Source organism: Pseudorasbora parva, chromosome 6, assembly GCF_024679245.1.
Source record: "Pseudorasbora parva isolate DD20220531a chromosome 6, ASM2467924v1, whole genome shotgun sequence".
NCBI lineage: Eukaryota > Metazoa > Chordata > Actinopteri > Cypriniformes > Gobionidae > Pseudorasbora > Pseudorasbora parva.
In genome coordinates this window covers 33,679,178-33,699,746 of record NC_090177.1, presented here as the reverse complement: position 1 = coordinate 33,699,746, position 20,569 = coordinate 33,679,178, and the positions used below count along the sequence as shown (strand labels likewise).

The 20,569-nt window shown below is 39.6% G+C and overlaps 1 protein-coding gene across 1 annotated transcript in view; it reads right to left on the bottom strand.

The window, feature by feature from the left end:
- LOC137078912 (phosphoprotein associated with glycosphingolipid-enriched microdomains 1) overlaps positions 1-20,569 on the bottom strand; it is a 73,043-nt gene that overhangs the window by 12,444 nt on the left and 40,030 nt on the right. Inside the window, exons 2-5 of the mRNA XM_067446735.1 lie at positions 18,994-19,158; positions 8,442-8,496; positions 8,245-8,332; positions 6,122-6,648 (exon numbers count right to left, since the gene is read on the bottom strand). Of these exons, the coding sequence (XP_067302836.1) occupies positions 6,122-6,648; positions 8,245-8,332; positions 8,442-8,496; positions 18,994-19,097 (774 nt within the window). The 5' untranslated portion in view covers positions 19,098-19,158. The remainder of the gene's footprint in view (positions 1-6,121; positions 6,649-8,244; positions 8,333-8,441; positions 8,497-18,993; positions 19,159-20,569) is intronic.

The following is a 20,569-nucleotide window of genomic DNA, read 5'->3' as shown; positions in this document are numbered from 1 at the left end:
TGGTAAAACCAGGCTAGGTGTAGGGAGGGCTTTAATAATTTTAATAAACATAATAATGTACTCTCTATGATTTAATTGCATAACGTTTAATGTACAACAACACTGAGGTGCAAATAGTATTTCCACTATTTAGGTAAGCAATAAGATTCGAGAGGCCGTGCTGCATCGTGGATTAAGTCACATTGGCTGCATTTACACTGCAGGTCTTGATGCACAATTCCGATTTGGTGACTATATCCAATTTTTTTGACGACCCGCTTACATCATCTTTTCAAAAGCGACCCGTTTCCGATATTTGCATTTACACTGTACACTGGCAAAACAGCCCAAGACGTTCTTAACCGGTGAAAGGAAGTAAAACAGCGTGATATGCGATGGACGCAGACAAAATGATTGCACAATGTTTTGCTGTCTGCACTGTTCCACACATCTTTAAAGGTCAGCAAAACATTTCTCTCGTAAGGTGGAGAAAAAGAGGAGAGCCCTTGACGGGGTTGGCAGGTTTTCACAACAAAACCCGTGCAATTGCAACTCAAAACTGTGTTAAAGTAGCCCAATTCCGCATGAAAACCGCGGACTTGGCAACAATGGCAGTTTGTGTCCACCTGAGTTGACGTCATTCGCCTTCGTCCTTTTTTCAGTGGCGTACGACTCGCATTTACTGGGGGATATCCGATTTGACCGCTTACATGGCAGACGCTAATGCACGCATCCGAATCATATCGGATTTATTACCACATATGAGTGAGGCCTGAATCCGATCTGAGGATATCGGAATTCATGCGTTTTTTTACTGCTCACACGTTCACATGTCATATCCGATCTGTGCCACATGAGAGGAAAAAATCGGAATTGGGTCACTTGAACCATGCAGTGTAAATGGGGCCATTAAGTCAGTACCTAAGTAAGGTGGTCAGTACCTTCTTGCTTTTATAAAACAGTTAGCACACAATACATATATCAAAGGCAAAAAAACATGTATCAATGCAACTTTCATAAAGTAAAATAACTAAAAGCCTTCCTTCCACTGGAAAAAAAATAGTCCCTGACCATGAACAGCAACAGAAGTTACATTATTACGGCATTAGATGCTGGCAAAGTCTTTATGAGTGAGTCAGTCAGTAGCGAAGACTTTTATATTGAAAGGACTGAAACTTGTTGTGAACACGGAGAAAGACTCAACTGACAAATGCTTTGACTAGCTGTCAGTGTCATGGCACAGGAACGGGGAAACCCATTAACTGTTAAAAAGACAAGATATCGCAGTGGACATTCAAACTGATTTTTAATTATAGGGCTGACCTATCTAAATGCAGCCAATACATTGGCTCACTCACTATCGCACAATACTTTACTATATAATACAGTATATAATACAGTTTTTTTAATACAATACTTTTTTATATAAAACAGTAGCTAAGCATCAATGAAAAATATCAATGAGAGCAAACGTATGTTTACGTTGCTATGAGTGGTTGCTAAGGGTGTTGTGCAGCGCTCTAACACAGCTATTGACCAATCAGAATCAAGAATGGGAACTCACCAGTTTATAAAAGTAAAACTACTATTTACACTTAGTTAAAATACTGCTCTTTTTACAGTTTAAATAGAATCTATTGCTATTTGTTCTAAGCGTAAATAGCATCTGACTATCATTAAGAAAATATGCTATTTACATTAAAACTACACTGTAAAAAATTATTTAGAAAAAAGTTACCTGCTTGCCTTAAAATTTTGAGTTTATTGAAATTAAAATTTTCAGTTAATACAAAGAACATTTTTGAGATTCGACAACCTTTATTAAAATATTATTAAAAGATTTTGTAAGCATATTGGGTAATTGTTTTATTTGTGATGGCGCAGTGAAACATGCCAGATAGTGCTATTTTCATGATTTATCAAATATTTTATATGGTTCAGGTACAATAATATTTTGAGTTTCTATTTTTTAAACAAATTTCCGTCATTGTATCAACTCAATTTTTTAATTTCAATAAACTTAACATTTTAAGGCAACCAGGTTACTTACTTTTTTAAGTTAAACCAACAAAAAATGTTTACAGTGTAAAACAAAATGTGAAATAAAATAAATTAAATAGTAATATTAAGAAACAAATCTAATGAAAATGACAAAAGCACATAAAATTACTAAAAGTTTTAACTAAAATTAAAATGAAACCTGAAAAACTTTAAATATTAATAAAACTATAATAGTGATAAACTAACCCTGATCACAGTTAACTGAAGGGGATGATGTATGTAGCATTATCTTCCCCTTCATGGAGAGATCTTTGATCAGTGAATAAAGATTAAAATATTGTCAAAGAGAGCCATCATATGACTTCAGAACACTTGAAATAATGAGCAAAAATCATATGAATCCCTGTTATGATATTACTATGATGTCATTTTTGAGCTCAACAGCCCCAGTCCTCATTCCCTTACATTATATAGAAAACGGTGGCCGGTACATTCATACACAAAAGAAAGAAAGTTCAAGCTGGTCTGAAACGGCATGAACTGTTCCCTTAATTTAGTGCAGATTGGTGTTTGTTTCTACAATGGAAGTGTTCTGTGAGTTAATCATTACTGGAGCAGATATGTACAGAGAGTCAATGATTAAAGAGGGAAAGAAACACACCTCCTATGAATGATTTATACCATCAGATGAATGGCCACAGTGTTTGCTGCTATTTATTTCTCTGGCTAAAGCAACTATACCTGCTCTCTGTGGTTCCTCCTTGATGCCTTTAACAAAAAAAAACAAAAAACACATGGCGGGACGGGCAACCTGCCAACACATCTTACATAATCAGGCCCAGTGCACTGGAGTGACACATGTGCTGCACAACTGCACTGCATAATCACATACAACACACACACACACACACACACACACACACACACACACACACACACACACACACACACACACACACACACACACACACACGTTTGTTTTTGTGACATAGGGGGACATTCCATAGGCGTAATACTGTACAAATCCGTATTTTCCCCTACACTGCCCCTACCCCTAAACCTACCCACACACACACACACACACACACACACACACACACACACACACACACAGTATTTAGTATGTAACCTTGCTTAAATATCAACTAGCCATCCTGTATGCCATCAAGTCATCAATCATCAAACCCGTGATAAAGAAGATTTTTATATCTGTATGTGGCAAATTAATATCACACACACGTCTTAACTATCTTAGTGGGGACTCTCCTTAGATGTAATGATTTCTATACTGTACAAACTGTATATTCTGTCCACTTACACTAACCCTACCCCTAAACCTACCCATCACACAAAACGTTCTGCATTTTTACATTTTCTCTTCTGTATGATTTATAAGCTTGTGTCCTCATGAGGACCTCAATTTAGACCCTGACACGAGTCCCCATGAGCCAGTGTGCATTCCGGTTTAAGTCCCCAACGGGTAACACACACACACACACACACACACACACACACACACACACACACACACACACACACACACACACGCACGCACGCACGCACGCGCGCGCGCGCAAATAAAGACAAGTAGTGCAGAGCTAAGTTAACAGGAAGGCAGGATCATTGTACGATCATTGTCTGAGTGTTTTCCATTTTAAAGGCAGCATCATTCCACATGGCTGCTCAGCTCTCTGAAAATTGTATCTGTCCTTGAAAGCCACACACAACATAAACAGGTATCATCTGACAGACGAACACGAATATGGGTGAAATAAATGCAAACAGACGCACAAAGTATATATATTAGCTAAAACAACTGACATTGCATCACTTCAGTTTATTTTCTCTTTAAAGGATCTTTATGTCGATATGTTTTATAATGTTAAATGTCTAGGATTATGGGCAACATTTTAACACTTGCTAATGGTAATTTCTTGAATCTAAAATTCTGAAAGATTTACCCTATAAAAGTCATCGTTCATAGCAGTCATGAAGATGTGCTTCAGTTGGTGAATCTAGGATATTTTTATATGAAACAGCAGTCTCTAGCGGTCAAAGCATATAATTGCATGTCTAGGCTCTACACTCTACTACTGACATCTGTGCTAATGGCAGACAACTATAACAAAAGACACCTTTTTCATGTTTGTTGCCTGGAAATAGAATGCATGGCCTTGGCATTGTTAAAATGCTCTACTAACTGAGCTAGAGGAACAACAATATTAGAAACACTACATTTCTGAAGACAATGAGATTGCTGGGGTAAGTTTTGGGCATGGCATTGCTATGCAATTGCAAGTTTTTTCTGGGTGGTTGCTAGGGCATTGTCACACAGTTGCTGAATTGTTCTGGGAGGTTTGTAGTGCTTTATTGTGTGGTTGCTAATGTGTTTTGGGAGGTTGCCAGGTGGTTGCTAGATTGTTGCTAAGCAGCTGCAAATTTGCAAAAAGATTTGAATGCGCTACTGTGTGTTGTTGGGGTGTTCTGGATGGTTGCTAGGGTGTTGCCAAGCAGTTGCTAAGTTTTTCTGGGAGGTTTGTAGTACTTTATTATATGGCTGCTGTGGTGTTTTGGATGGATTGCTAGGTTGTAGCTAAGCGGCTGCAAAGTTGTTCTGAGATTTTAGTGCACTACTGTGTTGTTGGGGTGTTCTGGGTGGTAGCTAGGCCGTTGCCACACAAGTGTTGAGTGGCTCTGGGAGGTTTGTAGTGCTTTATTATGTGGTTGCTAGGGTGTTCTGGGTGGTTGCTATGTTGTTGCTAAGCAGCTGTGAAGTTGTTCTGAGATTTTAGTGCACTACATTGGTTTGTTGGAGGTGATCTGGGTTGTTGCTAGGCCGTTGCCTCACAGTTGCTGAGTTGTTCTTAGAGGTTTGTAGTGCTTGATTATGTGGTTGCTAGGGTGTTTTGGGTGCTTGATAGGTTGTTGCTAAGCTGCTGCTAAATTCTGAGGGGTTGCTAGGCACTGCCATGCAGTTGTTTTGTTGTTCTGGAAATTTTCAAGTGTGTTATTATGTGGTGGTTGACAGTGTTTTAGGAGGTTGCTACAATGTTGCATGCTAGGTAGCCGCTAAGTTGTTTAAAGGTTTTTAGTCTGTTACTGTGTGGTAGCTGGGTTGTTCTGGGCTGTGTTACCCAAAGACACCTATGGTCACACATTCTGTCGTTACCAATAGAGATCAAGGGGTCTTGTGCCCGTAGTTAGCTAACAATGCTTTTGAGAAACGCAGCCCAGGATGGTTGACAGGGCATTGTTAAATAGAGTTAAAGTGAGTTATGGGTTGTCTAGGTGGTTGCTAGGGTGTTGCTATGAGGGTGCTAATTTGTTCTGAGAGGTTTTTATTTAATTACTATGGTGGCTGAATTTATCTAGGTGCTTGCTATTGTGTTCTTGGTAGTCTATAAGGGCTTTTGCACCTTTTCATCGTTTTTTTATAACTAACGAAGAACCCCCTTTTTTCAGAGTCGGGTCTAACCCAGTACAATAGGAATTACCAGTGATGTAAGTGTACACTGATTGGAATGCTAGCAAAACACCAGCAGCTGCCATTTAAAAAAAGCTTGTTTAACACAGTTTATAGCCTATATATTTACTCCACGAACATGGAAAACCGCGACAGGTGGACCAACACCAAAGTCCAGGCATTTTTAACTTTTACACTAAACAGAAAATCCAACGCAGCTTTGAAGGGACTAAGCGAAACATGATTATTTCTGCTCATCCATTGACACTGGGCATCAACCAGATGGCAAATGTTATAATACTTTTTCATAAAACATTTACTTTCTTTGTTTAACAGTTCTGTCTAATAACGTATCCGATAGGACTGTTAAATAGTTAGTAAACGAATGAAGACAGAGATTTGGAGAGCTGTGCGCTCAGGCTCCGGCTAAGTTGTTCTCAGTGCCGTCAAAATAATGTTCACAACACCCAGAGCAGGAGGACATAAGTGACAGCTTACGACACTTCAAAGTTGCAAATGGCGGTGCGAATGCAACCAGGAAAATGGTCGTTGGGGAACATTTAGTTCTTGGGGGACAGCTCCTATAACTGAGTTCCTTTAACTACCTGGTGTGGAAGGATTTTGATTGCCTATTTTTCGTTATGAACTATTCTGAATGTGTAGCTGATCTGTCATCACCTTTGGGAAATTGGGTAGGTGAAATGGTTCCATGGTTTTCCTAGGCAAGGTGCTGCTGGAGGACTCGCTGCTGGACACGCTCTGCTGCTCCCTTTCTCCATCCTCCACCACTTCCTCCCGCCTGCCGCGCTCCAGCTTCTTCACCTTCCTTATAGAGGCGTATTCAGCCGTTACAGCCTCTTGGTTCACACCTCCTCTGCTTCCTCCTTGGCCATTCCCACTGACCGTCGGGCTGTGGGCGGGATGCTGAGTGGGCGTGTTGTTTGAAAGTGGGGCAAGGGGAGCAGGCGGAGCAGCTTTTTCAGACCCTTTGATTCCAACACTCTCATACAGGCCATCATCTGGTGGGTGGGACGTTGGAGAGGCGCGGCGGCAAACTTCAGAGTAGGTGTGCTCACGTTCCTCGTTGTCAGACTTGTTGGGAACACAAGGCAGTTGACGGCCCGTGCTGGGTCGAAGGTCAGAATTGGAGCGGCGGGTATGCAGGAGCAGGAGGTCCATGCTGGCCGGCCGGCTCTTAGGGGCGCCTGTCAATCCAAATAACACAAGATTAAGATGAGAGAGATGAGAAAATAGAGGTTTAAGACTAAAGACAGTCTGGAGTATTGGTATCAGATAAAATACTAAATACGCATGTATACCCCAGGGAAACACAAGAGGGCAGACCATTACTATTTGATTTGATATATTCACCACACTTCCACAATCTTACATCTTTAAACCTGCATACAAATATTACAATGAGTTCAAAGCCAACATGAAACTACACTGGCAACTGTTTAAAATAAAAAAAGGTGAATTTGTCTTCTAAATGATGTATCACAGGATTTTACCAAAGCTGAATATAGTCAAATGAAAACCTCTGCTTTCTTTGTGTTTTAGCTTTCAGTTAACAAGATAGCAGTTTAGCAAACTAGCTTAGCATACCTCTCTTGAACTTGCATGACATGGTAACATCACCAGAAAAAGGAAAATAATTTCACAGTTGAAGCTATTTCTAATATGCCGAATCTCTGAGGAGTTCAGCATGGTAATGAATATGACAAGGTTCATGTATTTGGTCTTGGTGGAACAGATCTGCTATGTTGATGATGATGATATTACTGCTGCTGTTGATTGTTGCTGCTGCTGCAGAGCAAGTACAGTGACTTGCTATTGCCAATACATACATAGACATACTGCGGTGAGTGTGTAAGGCATGCTGCTGCTGCACAAATATGAAATTAACTGTAGCAGATATATATAGGTGGAGCTGGGGAAGGTGGAGGGTTTCAGAGGAACTCAAAGTGTGCTAACAGCTGCTACAACAAACACTGAACAGTTGGTGTAAATATTTAATGGAAGTGTAATTATGATTGTGGCCAAAACTGGTACTGCAATCACTATCCCCTCTGGCCCTCCCGCCTGTACTAGAGCGATTGTTACACAAACACACGGCTCGCGAGAAGCGGGACTTTTATTATGACGGGACACAGTCGTCGGCGCCATTTCCCCTTTTCCGGTCATGAGTATGAGGTAACGCAGCTCTGTTTATCATATTAGATACATTTAAGTGTGTTTAAATTTGTTATGACGTTTCTCTGTGCGTTCGCTCAGTGGCTGCTGTGACTCTTGTTCACACTGCTAAGAGTAAAGCACTTCTGCAGAATAAAACCGGAAACCGAGAGTAACGCAGATAGGACGCAATTGACAGGCGACTCCCTCAGACGTCCCAGTTCCTTTCTTAAAATAGCAATTTTCTCACAATTTACAAATAGTTGGAAACATTTGTGATATTGTAAGAACTCAACTGAACAAAATATATAAAACTGGCCTGATGGTTTTTGGATATTTTACTGCAAAAATCCTATATAGTGCACCTTTAAATACTCTCCTCCCATCAATTTTGCGTCTAAAAGGGAAACTCTGTCTCAGCTTGACAACTGCCTTTCACTGCCTCGCAGATCACACGTTTGTGTTAGTGGAAACATGAACTAGTAAACATATTACCATGACAAGCCTCTGGAGACGTCAGCCTTTGCACGCACGTGCGTCGGCAAGTGCATATGTGCGTATGTGTGTGGTAAATGAGTCTGTGTGTACATGTGTCATAAAGTGCAGTTAAATCCCTCTGTCTCTCTCACCGTTGGCGTTGCATGGCAGCCTGTGCATATCATGCAGGCGGGTGTCAGATTTACTCATTGAGTTGAGTTTGGACTGGCGCAGCGCAGCCTGTGATACAAAACATTATCATGAATACGTACGTACATCCATGCCCACAATTACTCTGTGTAAATATATGTGTGTGTGTGTGTGTTAATATATACTTATTTGCACTCACTGTTTCCAATTTCTGACCCCCTCCGTTGGCTTGGCCATGTTTGCTCTTGCTTTTTCTGTGGACAAAAGGAGACACTCTTTGTGAGGACAACATAAGATACAACAAACATGCAAAAAAAAAGATTGTAATGACTGGAATGTCCTATGAATATATTACAATATTAGCTCTATTCCCATATTGAGTGAGCTGAGGGATCATGTGACACTGAAAACTGGAGTAATGGTGCTAAAAATTCAGCTTAGCATCCCAGGAATACATCACATTTAAAAATATATTACAATTGAATACATCTTTTTTTAAATTGTAATAATATTTTATAATAATGCTATTCTTTCTGTATTTGTGATCAATCTTGGTGAGCATGAAAGACTTAATTCAAAAACATTTTGAACCATAGTGTAAACAATGTAATGTAATTGCCAGTGAATTATAAGTATTATATATATATATATATATATATATATATATATATATATATATATATATATATATATATATATATATATATATATATATATATATATATATATATATATATATATATATATATATATATATATATATATATATATATGTATGTATATATATATATGTATGTATATATATATATGTATGTATATATATATATATATATATATATATATATATATATATATATATATATATATATATATATATATATATATATATATATATATATATATATATATATATATATATATATATATATATATATATATATATATATGGACCCACTTTATATTAGGTGGCCTTAACTACTATGTACTAACATTTTAATAATCATTTGATACAATGCACTTATTGTGTACCTACATGTTTTTACATTGTACTTACATTATAAAATATACCTTCATGTAATTACACAGTTGGCACTTCCCTTACACCTAAACCTACCCTTAAACTTACCCACACCACCACGCCTGTCCCTAACTCTACACATATCCCACCTCAATGTCAGCATAGGTGTTTTGCAATACAATATGGGCACAGTAAGTACACTGTACTTATTTTTTGATGTAAGTACATAGTAGTTAAGGCCACCTAATATAAAGTGGGGCCATATATATATATATATATATATATATATATATATATATATATATATATATATATATATATATATATATATATATATATGCACTGGCAATTATAATCCACTGGCAAATAATATATATATATTATTTCCATGTTAACAGCACCCATTTAAATTGGGGGCTCTCCCTTCAAGGATTATGGGTAGTGTAGTACTTCACCATGATGAATTTGTCATTTAACACTTTTTTTGAAGAAAATTAAAAAGGATTTTATTTCTGGAACACGACTGACATCTGTAAGCCTGGATGCTGGAACCGAACCGAACTCAGTCCCGTCCACAACATTTGAGCTTGGGCAGTTCGGTCTGGACTTGATCCATAGAGGAGTAATTATCCCTGAACAGAAACTGTTCGGACCAATGAAATCATCAGGGCGGGCTTTAGACGATGACGGACAGATGATCAAAAGTAACGTAATCATCACGTCATCAAAGGCGCTTGGGTTGAATTTGTTCAAATCCTAAACGGAGAGCTTGTAAATGCATTCACCTTCATATATTTCTATGTACTCTGTACTCTGTGTATTATTATTGTTTATTTATTTTTTACAACACCGGCGAAGATCGTTTATTCCAGCGTGATTTCAGCGCGCGTGCAGACAGGGTTGCCAAGTTTTTACAACAAAACACGTCAACTACTAGCCCTAAACAATACCTTCACAGGGGGGTTCTCCGGGAAAAAATGGCGTTTGGGGGGTAAAATGTGTGTTATTTTGGCAAGGTTGCCTGCTAAAATTTGCACTCATGGGTCTATATATCACATTATAGTCGCTTCAACCCGCGGACATAGAAAACAACCCGCGGAAAAACGTGGACTTGGCAACACAGTGCAGTTGAACTCTGTTGACATTTGACAACTAACGTTATGCGTCATTTAGTTGCTCTGATTGGTTGTAGGTCTGTCCAATTGATGTCTTTCCTGGTTCGGTTGAAACACGCCCCATAATCACAGCCCAATGGAGCCGTTTCAGACTCATATTCTGACTAGAATTGAGTATGACGACCACGTCAGGCTAGACATCGGTAAGCGACAGAGCAAAACAAGTCTGTGTGTCAAATCAGTCACTCTTGAGATTAACCGTCTGTTGCCGTTAGTTTCCGCTTGTTTTCGCCGATCTAACAGCGAATGTTTTTATAACTTTGGCTAATGTTCTGCAAGGTTCTCTCAAAGTTATGAAAAACCTTCTTCCAGTAACATTAATAGAACGTTCTGAAGGGGTCTTTTAAAGTTTTTTTTGTCATACTTTTGTCAAAATGTTCCCTTAACGTTCCCATAACCAAGAAAGAAACGTTTTAGAAACATACAATAACTGGACATTTTGAACATTCAGAAAACATTCGGAATTAACGTTTTAAAAACTTAATGGGAAAGTTAGCGAAAATACTAAGAACATATTTTTGTTAGCTGGGCAACTGTTGTTTGTCGGGTCGTGGAAAGTCTGGAAAGGGATGTGTGTGGTGATTGCTGGAGTTTGTCTGTGCAGTGTAAATTGGCCTCCAGAAAGCTGCTTCTTAAGTAGGCTCTAGACATGCAGCACGCTGGCTTTTGTAACAGAGCTATTGTGCACTATATGGCAGGGAGTAAAATTCCACTACAGCGAGTGTTTGTAATGGCTCTCTGTGGGGTTGGCAGGGCTGGGATCATGTAATCATGAGGGACTAGATGTGTTGCTGGTGTGGTGAAGGAAGAGCGAGTGAGGATGGATAGGTAACCCTGACGATCCCTCCTCCCTTGCTTTCCTTCTCCCCTCCTTCCCTACACACACCAGGTGTGACATCAATTATAGCTTCTCTCTCTCCAAGAATCCAACAGCCTGCGAAATACACACTTTTTTTTCCACACCTTTTTGTTCTTCTCACTCTCTCCCCATTTTTAACATCTGCTACTACGCACATCTCTCACACGTACGCAAATATAAGAAACAGAGGATTTTCTCTTCTCTCTCTCTCTCTCTCTCTCTCTCTCTCTCTCTCTCTCTCTCTCTCTCTCTCTCTCTCTCTCTCTCTCTCTCTCTCTCTCTCTCTCTCTCTCTCTCTCTCTCTTACAACCTTAGACTATAAGAAGAAGGCTTTTATGGATGAATAGAAAACAAGACATTAAAAAAGTATTGCAAATGTCTCATAAAAACTAAGAAGTCATAGCCATAATGACATTGTTTGTTAGTAGTTGCGAGGGCTGCGTGGCTCTCTGTGAAGGTCAGAACTCAGGAGGCCGGAGGGACACGTTTGCACCTGGGTTTTAGTGACCCCGTGTCTACACACATGACTCGCAGAATGTACATACGGCAAAACCTCAAGCAGCAAAATAACAGCTGCACTCTGAGGATGCAGTCATGAATACAGCATTATTAGCACGACCATGTTTTAAAGGAATATTCCAGGTTCAGCACAAAGTAAGCTCAATTTAGCCCCTTTCACACTGTGATTCCGGCAAATACATGGATAATGCATTTGTTCCCGGGCCGCTAGATTTGGTCCATTCACACTGCCAGCGAAATACCGTAATATGTGCGCTTTCACACACAACCCGTAACGGTCCCGGGTCGAGTTGACACGTGACATCCTGATGTGACGTATAATGGCGAGCAATCTCAGCTTCAGCGCGGATAATAAGGAGCTCCGTGGTCTCGACTTGTGTCCAGTTTGCGCACATTTCTGCTTGTTTAATTTTAGTTTATTTTATATAAGAACACTCTCTGCGTTTAAAACACCGACTAGCTCTTCTGGCACTGGAGGGTTGTATTATTGAAAAAACAAGCTCTAGGAGTCGCACGATAACTACGTACACGTTAGTTTTGGCTTTTGTTCACACAGTGCTCATCCCGGATCGAACCTCGCAATGTCCTTCTCACATTTGTAATACTTTGGTCAGTTAATAAGAATAATTGACCAAGTTTTATATTATTTATTTGAATGAATTATAAGAGCCGTTCTTGTCTTAACTAGTAGAGGTTAATATAGGATTTAGAAAGTAATAAGTAATTAAATACTTTTTGGAGAGACTATTGAAGATGTAATTAGTAACTAGTAATTCATTACTTTTTTAGAGTAACTTAACCAAAACACTGGCATTGTTGTAGTATAGCAAGAGTGTGTCACAAAGCCTTGTGCCATTTAGATGAAAGGAATTTTATTCCCGCATCCCACATAATATTATGCAAATTCTATTGATGACAAAGAACTACAAAAATGTTCCGTCACAATAACATTGTATACAACAACGTATACAATAACCGTCATGTTCAACACCTCTGAACTTATGATTTCTCTCAACATTGGGACACGAGAGCTGTCAGTCAATACATGGGAAAACAAAGTAACTTGCATTATTTATCTGAATACGTAACTCAGATATTTTGTTTAACATTTAACAGTAAAGTGTTACTTTACTAGTTACTTGACAAAAGTAATCTGATTATGTAACTTGTCAAATGTTATTGTCAACGCTGTTTATAATGGAAGTGATGAGATGATTTAATATTAAGAAGCTTATAATTTGAGCCATAGAGCTGTTTAAATCATTTTCACATTGTCATTTTTTCACAGTAAAATCATGTTAACACATCTATTGTTTACGCCTTGTGGCTATACGACTGAAACAGAAATGATTTTAATGTTTGCAGACGGTGGCTCCATTCACTTACATTGTAAGTGCCTCATTGTGACTGCAGTTTTTGCTTTCTTAAAGAAAGTACTAATCAACATTATGCCACAAATTGAGCTTAACTTTATTTCACGTTAAATGCATAATGATGAATTTAAAATTTAAGTGCCTTAAAAGTAGTCCATATGTCTGGTGCAGTCAAGTCTTCTGAATAAGTGTTATTTTAGTATCTTTTATAGGAAATGCTTTTACAATGAGGTCTGATTTGTTAATATTAGTTAATGTATTAAAGGGATAGTTCACCCAAAAATGAACATTTTATGTTCATTTGCTAACCTTCAGGGCATCCAAGATGTAGATGTGTTTGTTTCTTCAGTAGAACACGAAGATTTTTAACTCCAACAGTATTTATAGCATTTTTTGCCTCTAATACACCACTGTCCAACAGCCTCTCATAGATTTTGCTACCATTCACACGCATTGACAGACGGAACGGTAGGTTTGTTGCCGTCTGTCAAATTTAATTTGTGTTCTACTGAAGAAACAAAGTCACCTATCTGGGATTCCCTGTGGGTAAGCAGATAAACATCACATTTTCATTTTATAAACTTTTTTGTTACCCTTTAATATGAACCATTATATGTATTAATACATTTAATTAGCTTTTGTCTTATATTTTCAGTTTTCCTTTTAGTTTTAGTTAAGTACATTTGTTTATGTGCTTGTCATCTCATTAGTTTTTTCTGTTTTGAACCTCCTTCTTCCTCACATTATAAGCTTTAATTCATTTTAGTCTTATTTCAGTTAGTTGCCAGGGCAACAGTTTAAATCTTTTTTTAATGTTAATCTAATATTTAGATTTTATTTTAATTCAGCTTTATTACCAAAACTCATTTGCCTTTCCAACCTGGTATTGGATAAAAACATGCAAGAATGAATGTCACTTGGTGTCTTTGACATCAAACCTGGTGCGGCTATATTTAAGAGCTGCAGAATGCTTTATGGCCACTATACGCTTTCATTGTACATTTAAAAAAAAAGAGCAGCATCAACATTCTTCAAAATATCTCCTTTCTTCCAAAGAAGAAAGTCATACAGTTTGAAACATGAGGGTGAGTAAATCATGACAACATTTTTAGGTGAACTATCCCCCTCTGCAAGGAAATGAGATGGAACATTTTAATTCTGAGAAAGGGGTTTTACTCAATCATAATTTGTGCATCTCAGAACAATGAGCTCAGTGTGCGTTTCCATTACGCATCTGTTGACTTTGCTGCGATGCCAGCACTAAATATCGGCAGTAAATATTAGTGTACCTCTATTTTCACCATCGGAATGACACTAAAACAACACACTTGGCTTCTGTACAGTTAACTTGTATTCCCATGCTCTAACAATTCAGAGCAAGTTGTTTTGCAGTAAAGCAAAAACATGACTTTGTGGTGAAAATGCAACAAACGAGTCTAGTCCCTATTCATCTTTTCTGCGAAACGGCGCACAAAACAGAAATAGAACAATGCCTGAGAGTATGTGAAACTGATTTGTTGGAGGGTTTCCTTCCTTGTAATTTCTCTAAGCAAAAGTCTTTGCAACAAATGAGCATCCGACGCAGAGCTTAACTTAAGGCAGTTTCCCAGCGAAACGGCTCCTACAGAGGGCACGCAATCTGCTGAAGGAGTGATATTAGCATTCATCAAGTCACTCCACAGCGGGGAAGGAGAGATGGAGACAGTACAAGAGATAGAACTAAAGAAAAAGAGGAGGAGGTGCCCTGACACAAGAGTGGGGGAGAGTTTTTAAGAAGACGACGCATTCTTTTGACATATGAGTGGGGCGCGTCTGCAGAAACACTTTTATGTGCAAATGAACAAACAGCTCAGGAATGAAGCATTATGGGAACCATGAGGATCCTGGTTTGGATTCTGATTACAGAATAACGATCCTTCAATTAATTATTCTAGTCCTTTTGAGGAAGAAAATGTGGAATTAATAAGTTCAGTTCGTATTGCTCTTACTGCTCTGAGCATTGCCCCAATGATGAGACATTTCAGATTGTAAAAGAAAAGATACTATAACAAATGAGATTTAAAGTCTTGCATAAGGTGTGTTTACACTGATTTCAAGTGTGAACTGGTGTGATGTCATTCCTAATGAAATCAGGTCAAAACAAAGTTAGTTTGGAGTTTCTGGAAAAGTTTGCTCCGGCTTCCATTTGAACTGTTTGGTCCGTGACGATGATGCGATATGTGGTGTGACTCTTTGAAGAGGAAAGTTTATTTCTTCTGTTCAGTGCATCAAGGTCAGGTAGCTAATCATACCTACACCTGTGACTCAGACACACTCTTTGTCCCTGACACACTCAGAGGAAGGCCGAATGGCTGAAAGTGTTTTTGTAAGACAAATATCCATATAACTTTATAAACTATAAACACTGACTTCCTGTAACGGCCATATGCGAGTCTAGTTCTGGACGAAGGGTGACCTCTGACCCGACCCATGGCGCCTCTCGCGATTCAAACAAATAGGGATGGGCAACAAATTCAAGCTCCTCCGATATTTCTCGTTAAAAATGATCCTTTTAGACTGCTAATTCGTGACCGTGGTTTTGTTTTGTTTTGCTCTATCCTAAGAATGTCATTGCGTATACACTTAGGATGGCTTGAGGGTAAGTAAATTATGGGATATGGGGATTTTCATATTCTTAAGCTGCTTGCTTTAAATCAATGTTTTGTATAAAGTGCTATATAAATAACATTTGGCAAGGGAGGTGTAAACTTATGACCACAACAGTAACACAGTAACAGTTCTTAGTTCATTTCCAAACAAAACGAATGTTTCTGATTCATAAATAATTTGATTCACTAAAAGTCAGTCAATGAGAGCGATTGCTTAGTGAATTAGACCCCACTAGTTGAGCTTTGTTTTTATCAAAAAATGTATTATTATTAAAGGGGTGATGAACTGAGAAATGCACTTTCCCTTGAGCCTTTGATATATAAACGTTCATCGTGATATAAGAATATCCTGTAAGTTTCAGAGCTGAAAACTTCCTTGTTAGTCAAAGAAAAGCTTTTATAGACACCAGGCCCAGCACATGATCGAATATGACGACCATTGACGTCACTGAATGCAGAAATGCCGCCTCAACATAAGAATATGTATGCCTGCTTCTGTAGCCCCGCCCACCGACTCATGGAGCTTAACGAGCGCGCTACCGAGCAATAAACATGAAGAAGTGAGTAATATATAGCGCTGTGCCTGGTTGTGGAAGAACACAGTCGCTGCATGAGCTTCCTTCGGATCCTAATATTAGGAATGAGTGGTTGAACTTTATTTTTAAAGGGGGGGTGAAATGCTGTTTCATGCATACTGAGCTTTTTACACTGTTAAAGACTTGGATTCCCATCCTAAACATAGACAAAGTTTCAAAAACTAATGTTGGACGTTTGATGGAGTATTTCTGTGTTAAAAATACTCCTTCCGGTTTCTCACAAGTTTCGGAGAGTTTTTTTCGAGTATGGGTCTACTTGACGTTAATAGAACGGAAGGTCCTTGTATGGAACAACAAAACATACAAGGATACAAAACAAAACCTACTGGGCGGCAAACATACAAAACAAACAAACATACAAAACAAAACCTACTGGGCGGCAGTGGCTCAGTGGTTCATGTAAGTTGTCTACAAACTGAAAGGTTGGTGGTTCGATCCCCGGTTCCACCTGACCAAGTCTCGAGGTGTCCTTGAGCAAGACACCTAACCCCAGCTGCTCCCGACGAGCTGGATGGCGCCTTACATGGCTGACATCGCCGTCGGTGTGTGAATGTGAGGCAAGATGTAAAGCGCTTTGGATGGCCATAGGGTCTGTTAAAAGCGCTATATAAATGCAGTCCATTTACCATATGGGCCGTACGGGCTCTTCTCCCGGAAGGGTGCGCGTGCGCGTGACTAGAGCGAGAGAGGAAATGCACGGCCATAAACACTCGCTCAAGCTGCAGATCCAGTCGTCCGTGAACACTTATGTCGCGCGCCGCGCTCCACTTTATTCCTATGGGTGACATCAAGCGTCTTCAGCGCTTCAGCACAGCATTCCGGAAGGGCAGCGCTGCATTTGAACCGATTTGAACGCAGAAATGACAGGAAGCTTCACAACATCGTTTCAGTCGCGTCGCAAAGTGGATCTCCACGGCACTGCTGTCACAGGACTTTACCAAATCATACCAAAGAAGTGTGTTTTTGACGGAGCGGTCCCAGCGATAAAGGTTCGGTCCTGCTTTGGAAGCAGCCGGTGAGTAAAACTGCTTCAAATGTCTCTGCTGTTGGCTACCGTCGCGTGAGTAAACATCAGTAAACGACACGATCGCGTGCTTCGTCATTCACATGCGCTAACGTTACTCCATTTTTGTTCTGTGTATAACGTTACACTAGTCTGACATGCAAAACCATTTTTTGTCTTCTAAGGTCTAGTTGCATACAATAGTCCATAAACCGAATCATGTCCTCATAAACTGCGAGTAAACACACACAAAGGGCACTAAATACAGTACATACCACAGAGACGGACGTCCTGCTGTTGCTGTTTCTCCTGTTCAATTTATTTCAGCCTCAGATTTGATTGTGGATCATTATCTGCATTAGCTGAGATAGATGGGTTTTTCCTCGCTTGAGGACGTCACCGCTTTGCGCGCTTGTCATTCTTTAGCTCCGCCCACACAATACGCCTCCAGGCGTTCGGTTTTTTCTGGAAAGACTCGGTACAGCCCATATTTCTTTTATAAATATGATAAAACCAAAGACTTTTCGGAGATACGAAGGATGCAATACTACTCTATAGGTACTCAAGATTGACATGAGATTGACTGAAACTGAGTGTTTCACCCCCCCTTTACAGCTCACGTGGGGAAGACATGTTCACTTCAGTTCACTGCGGGATCGTCTGTAAACAAATCTCAGGTCAAGACTGGATTTGCAGACATATTGAGATTAAAACACAATGCTGTGTCTTCTACATTTTTTGATTATGTGTACGTGTCTAACAGAACATACCTTTAGCACGCTGTCAAAGGGTGAGGAATCCTTTATTTGTTTGTTCATTATGATTCGGGAACAGACTCGGACATGTAACATAATGGGCCAGGGCTCGCTAAGCCCAACGTCCCGGGGCTATGCGTTTTCAGGCCGGTGAATCTCAAATAGTGAAATAACGTTCCTTTCTTGATCTATGCTGTTCACTATCTTGACTTGATATTTGAAGGACGGGCATGCGTGCGTGTGTGTGTGCGTGTGCGGTTCGTGCTTATACCCTCTGATCGTGCGGGCCAGGTAATAAAAAAAACAATATTCCAATTAATCGCGGGTTGATGAGAAATAAATCATTGTGTTTGTCTGATAAAGATGTTTACGAGCCCTGTGGTTGAGAGAATCATTCCGGTTGCCGCTTTCAAAACAATCCCTCCCTCATGTGAACTGACAGCGGAGCTGAAGCTCATTAAATATGCAAATCTTCTCCAAGCTGTGGGCGTTTACTTCCAAGTCTCCAGTGCCTCAAAACCAGTGTAGAAAATAGCCTATAACTTATTAGTTATGATATTTTTGAATGTTAAACCACACAAACGTCATACATTGACCACAGACAACAGTATAACATTTTTTTTTAAATCAGTTCATGACACCTTTAATATTGGTTATTTGCTTTATTTTATTATAATTATTTATTCTATTCTATAATTTATTTCTTCTTATTTATTTGATTGGAATATGGAATATGATGAACAACTGGTTCTCCACCCTAGAATTAGGTAAAATGTGTTTGCAGTCTGTGTGTATATTCACTCACCTCTGACACCCCACACACACCAAGACGATAAGGATGGTGACCACGAAGGCAGAGGCCGCTGCGATGGCCCCCAGTATCAGCACCTTGGGGAGATGTGAAAACATTCCACTGAGCTGCAGACACACACACACACACAGGTCCTGCCGTACGGCTTGTCCAGGGCACCTGCAGACAGAGATCACAGGAGTCATGACTTCAGGCCCACAGCGCACAGAACTCACTTAACAACTAGATGAGCGGAAAATGGATATAAAAAAAATGTACAAGTTATACTGCGGTACTAAATTATGCTAATACGATGGACTCTTTAGATGCCTACAGGAAGGAATGCACAGTTTGATTGAAATGATTAATCAAACAGGCTCAAGGCATGTCAAGATGTTTAATATCAATATTTTAGAATACAGCAAGAAACATCTTTTCTGACATCACGCCGATGGACTGGCAACTCAGTGACTGATATAAGTGCCCCACATAATGTGAAAACCCTATTATGCTATTTAAAAGGTTCCTACATTTGTTTTTGAGGTCTCTTACAATAGGTGTACATGTGTCCAAGGTCAAAAAACACTTTTCGCATTATCACTTCTTTTCTCAGTCTCTAAAATTGTTAAATCGAGGTCTCACTAAACCCCTACATTCTTCTCTGATTGGTCAGATGACCCAGTCTGTTGTGATTGGTCTATGAGGGTCAAAGCAAGCGGCAACCAGTGTCTGTAGAAGCCAATACGGAAGTAACTTAAAAGGTTAGTTTACCCAAAAATTACAATTCTGTCGTCATTTACTCAGCCTCAAGTTGTTCCCAACCTGTATGAGTTTCTTTGTTCTGCTGAACACAAATAAAGAAATATTTAGACAAATTTTTGTAACAAAGAAGAGAGAGCTTGACTGCCATAGTAGGGGAAAATATTATGGTAGTCAATGGTTGTTCTCTCTGCTTTGTTACAAACATTCTTCTAAATATCTTCTTTTGTGTTCAGCAGAACAAAGAAACTCATACAGGTTTGGAACAACTTAAGGCTGAGTAAATGACGACAGAATTGTATTTTTTGGGTGAACTAACCCTTTAAACTAGCCTAGAAATCTAGACGCACCCTAGCGGCAGCAAATTTAATTTGCCCGCAAGTGTGGTCTAGCAACTCTCAATTCCTATCTGAGCTGTATTCCTCAGAATCTGGACGGGCCAATCACGTCGTGTATAGAGTCGGCGGGCGGGGCCATAATGACGACGGTCGAGTTGCGTTTGCGTGCTTCTAGTAAACACAGAAACTGGCGAACGGCGGCGGTCTTTCGAATCAGCTCTGCCCGCGCCTCCGGAAGACTTGGAGTTAAGCTTTCCACTGAGAAAAGAACAAAGAGCGGCACTGAAGTCATTCTTAAAAAGGGAAGATGTGTTTGGAGTTTAGCCGACCAGATACGGCGAATGTTTAATCAGTCAGCGAGCTCCCCTTCACCGTCGTTGCTCCGGTTTGTGTAGCGCTATCCTATCGCGTGCAGAGGGAGTTTGAAAGACAACCGTTTATCCCGCCCCTCGGACTGAGCCCTGTCTATGGTGAGTTTCCAGACCAAACATCTT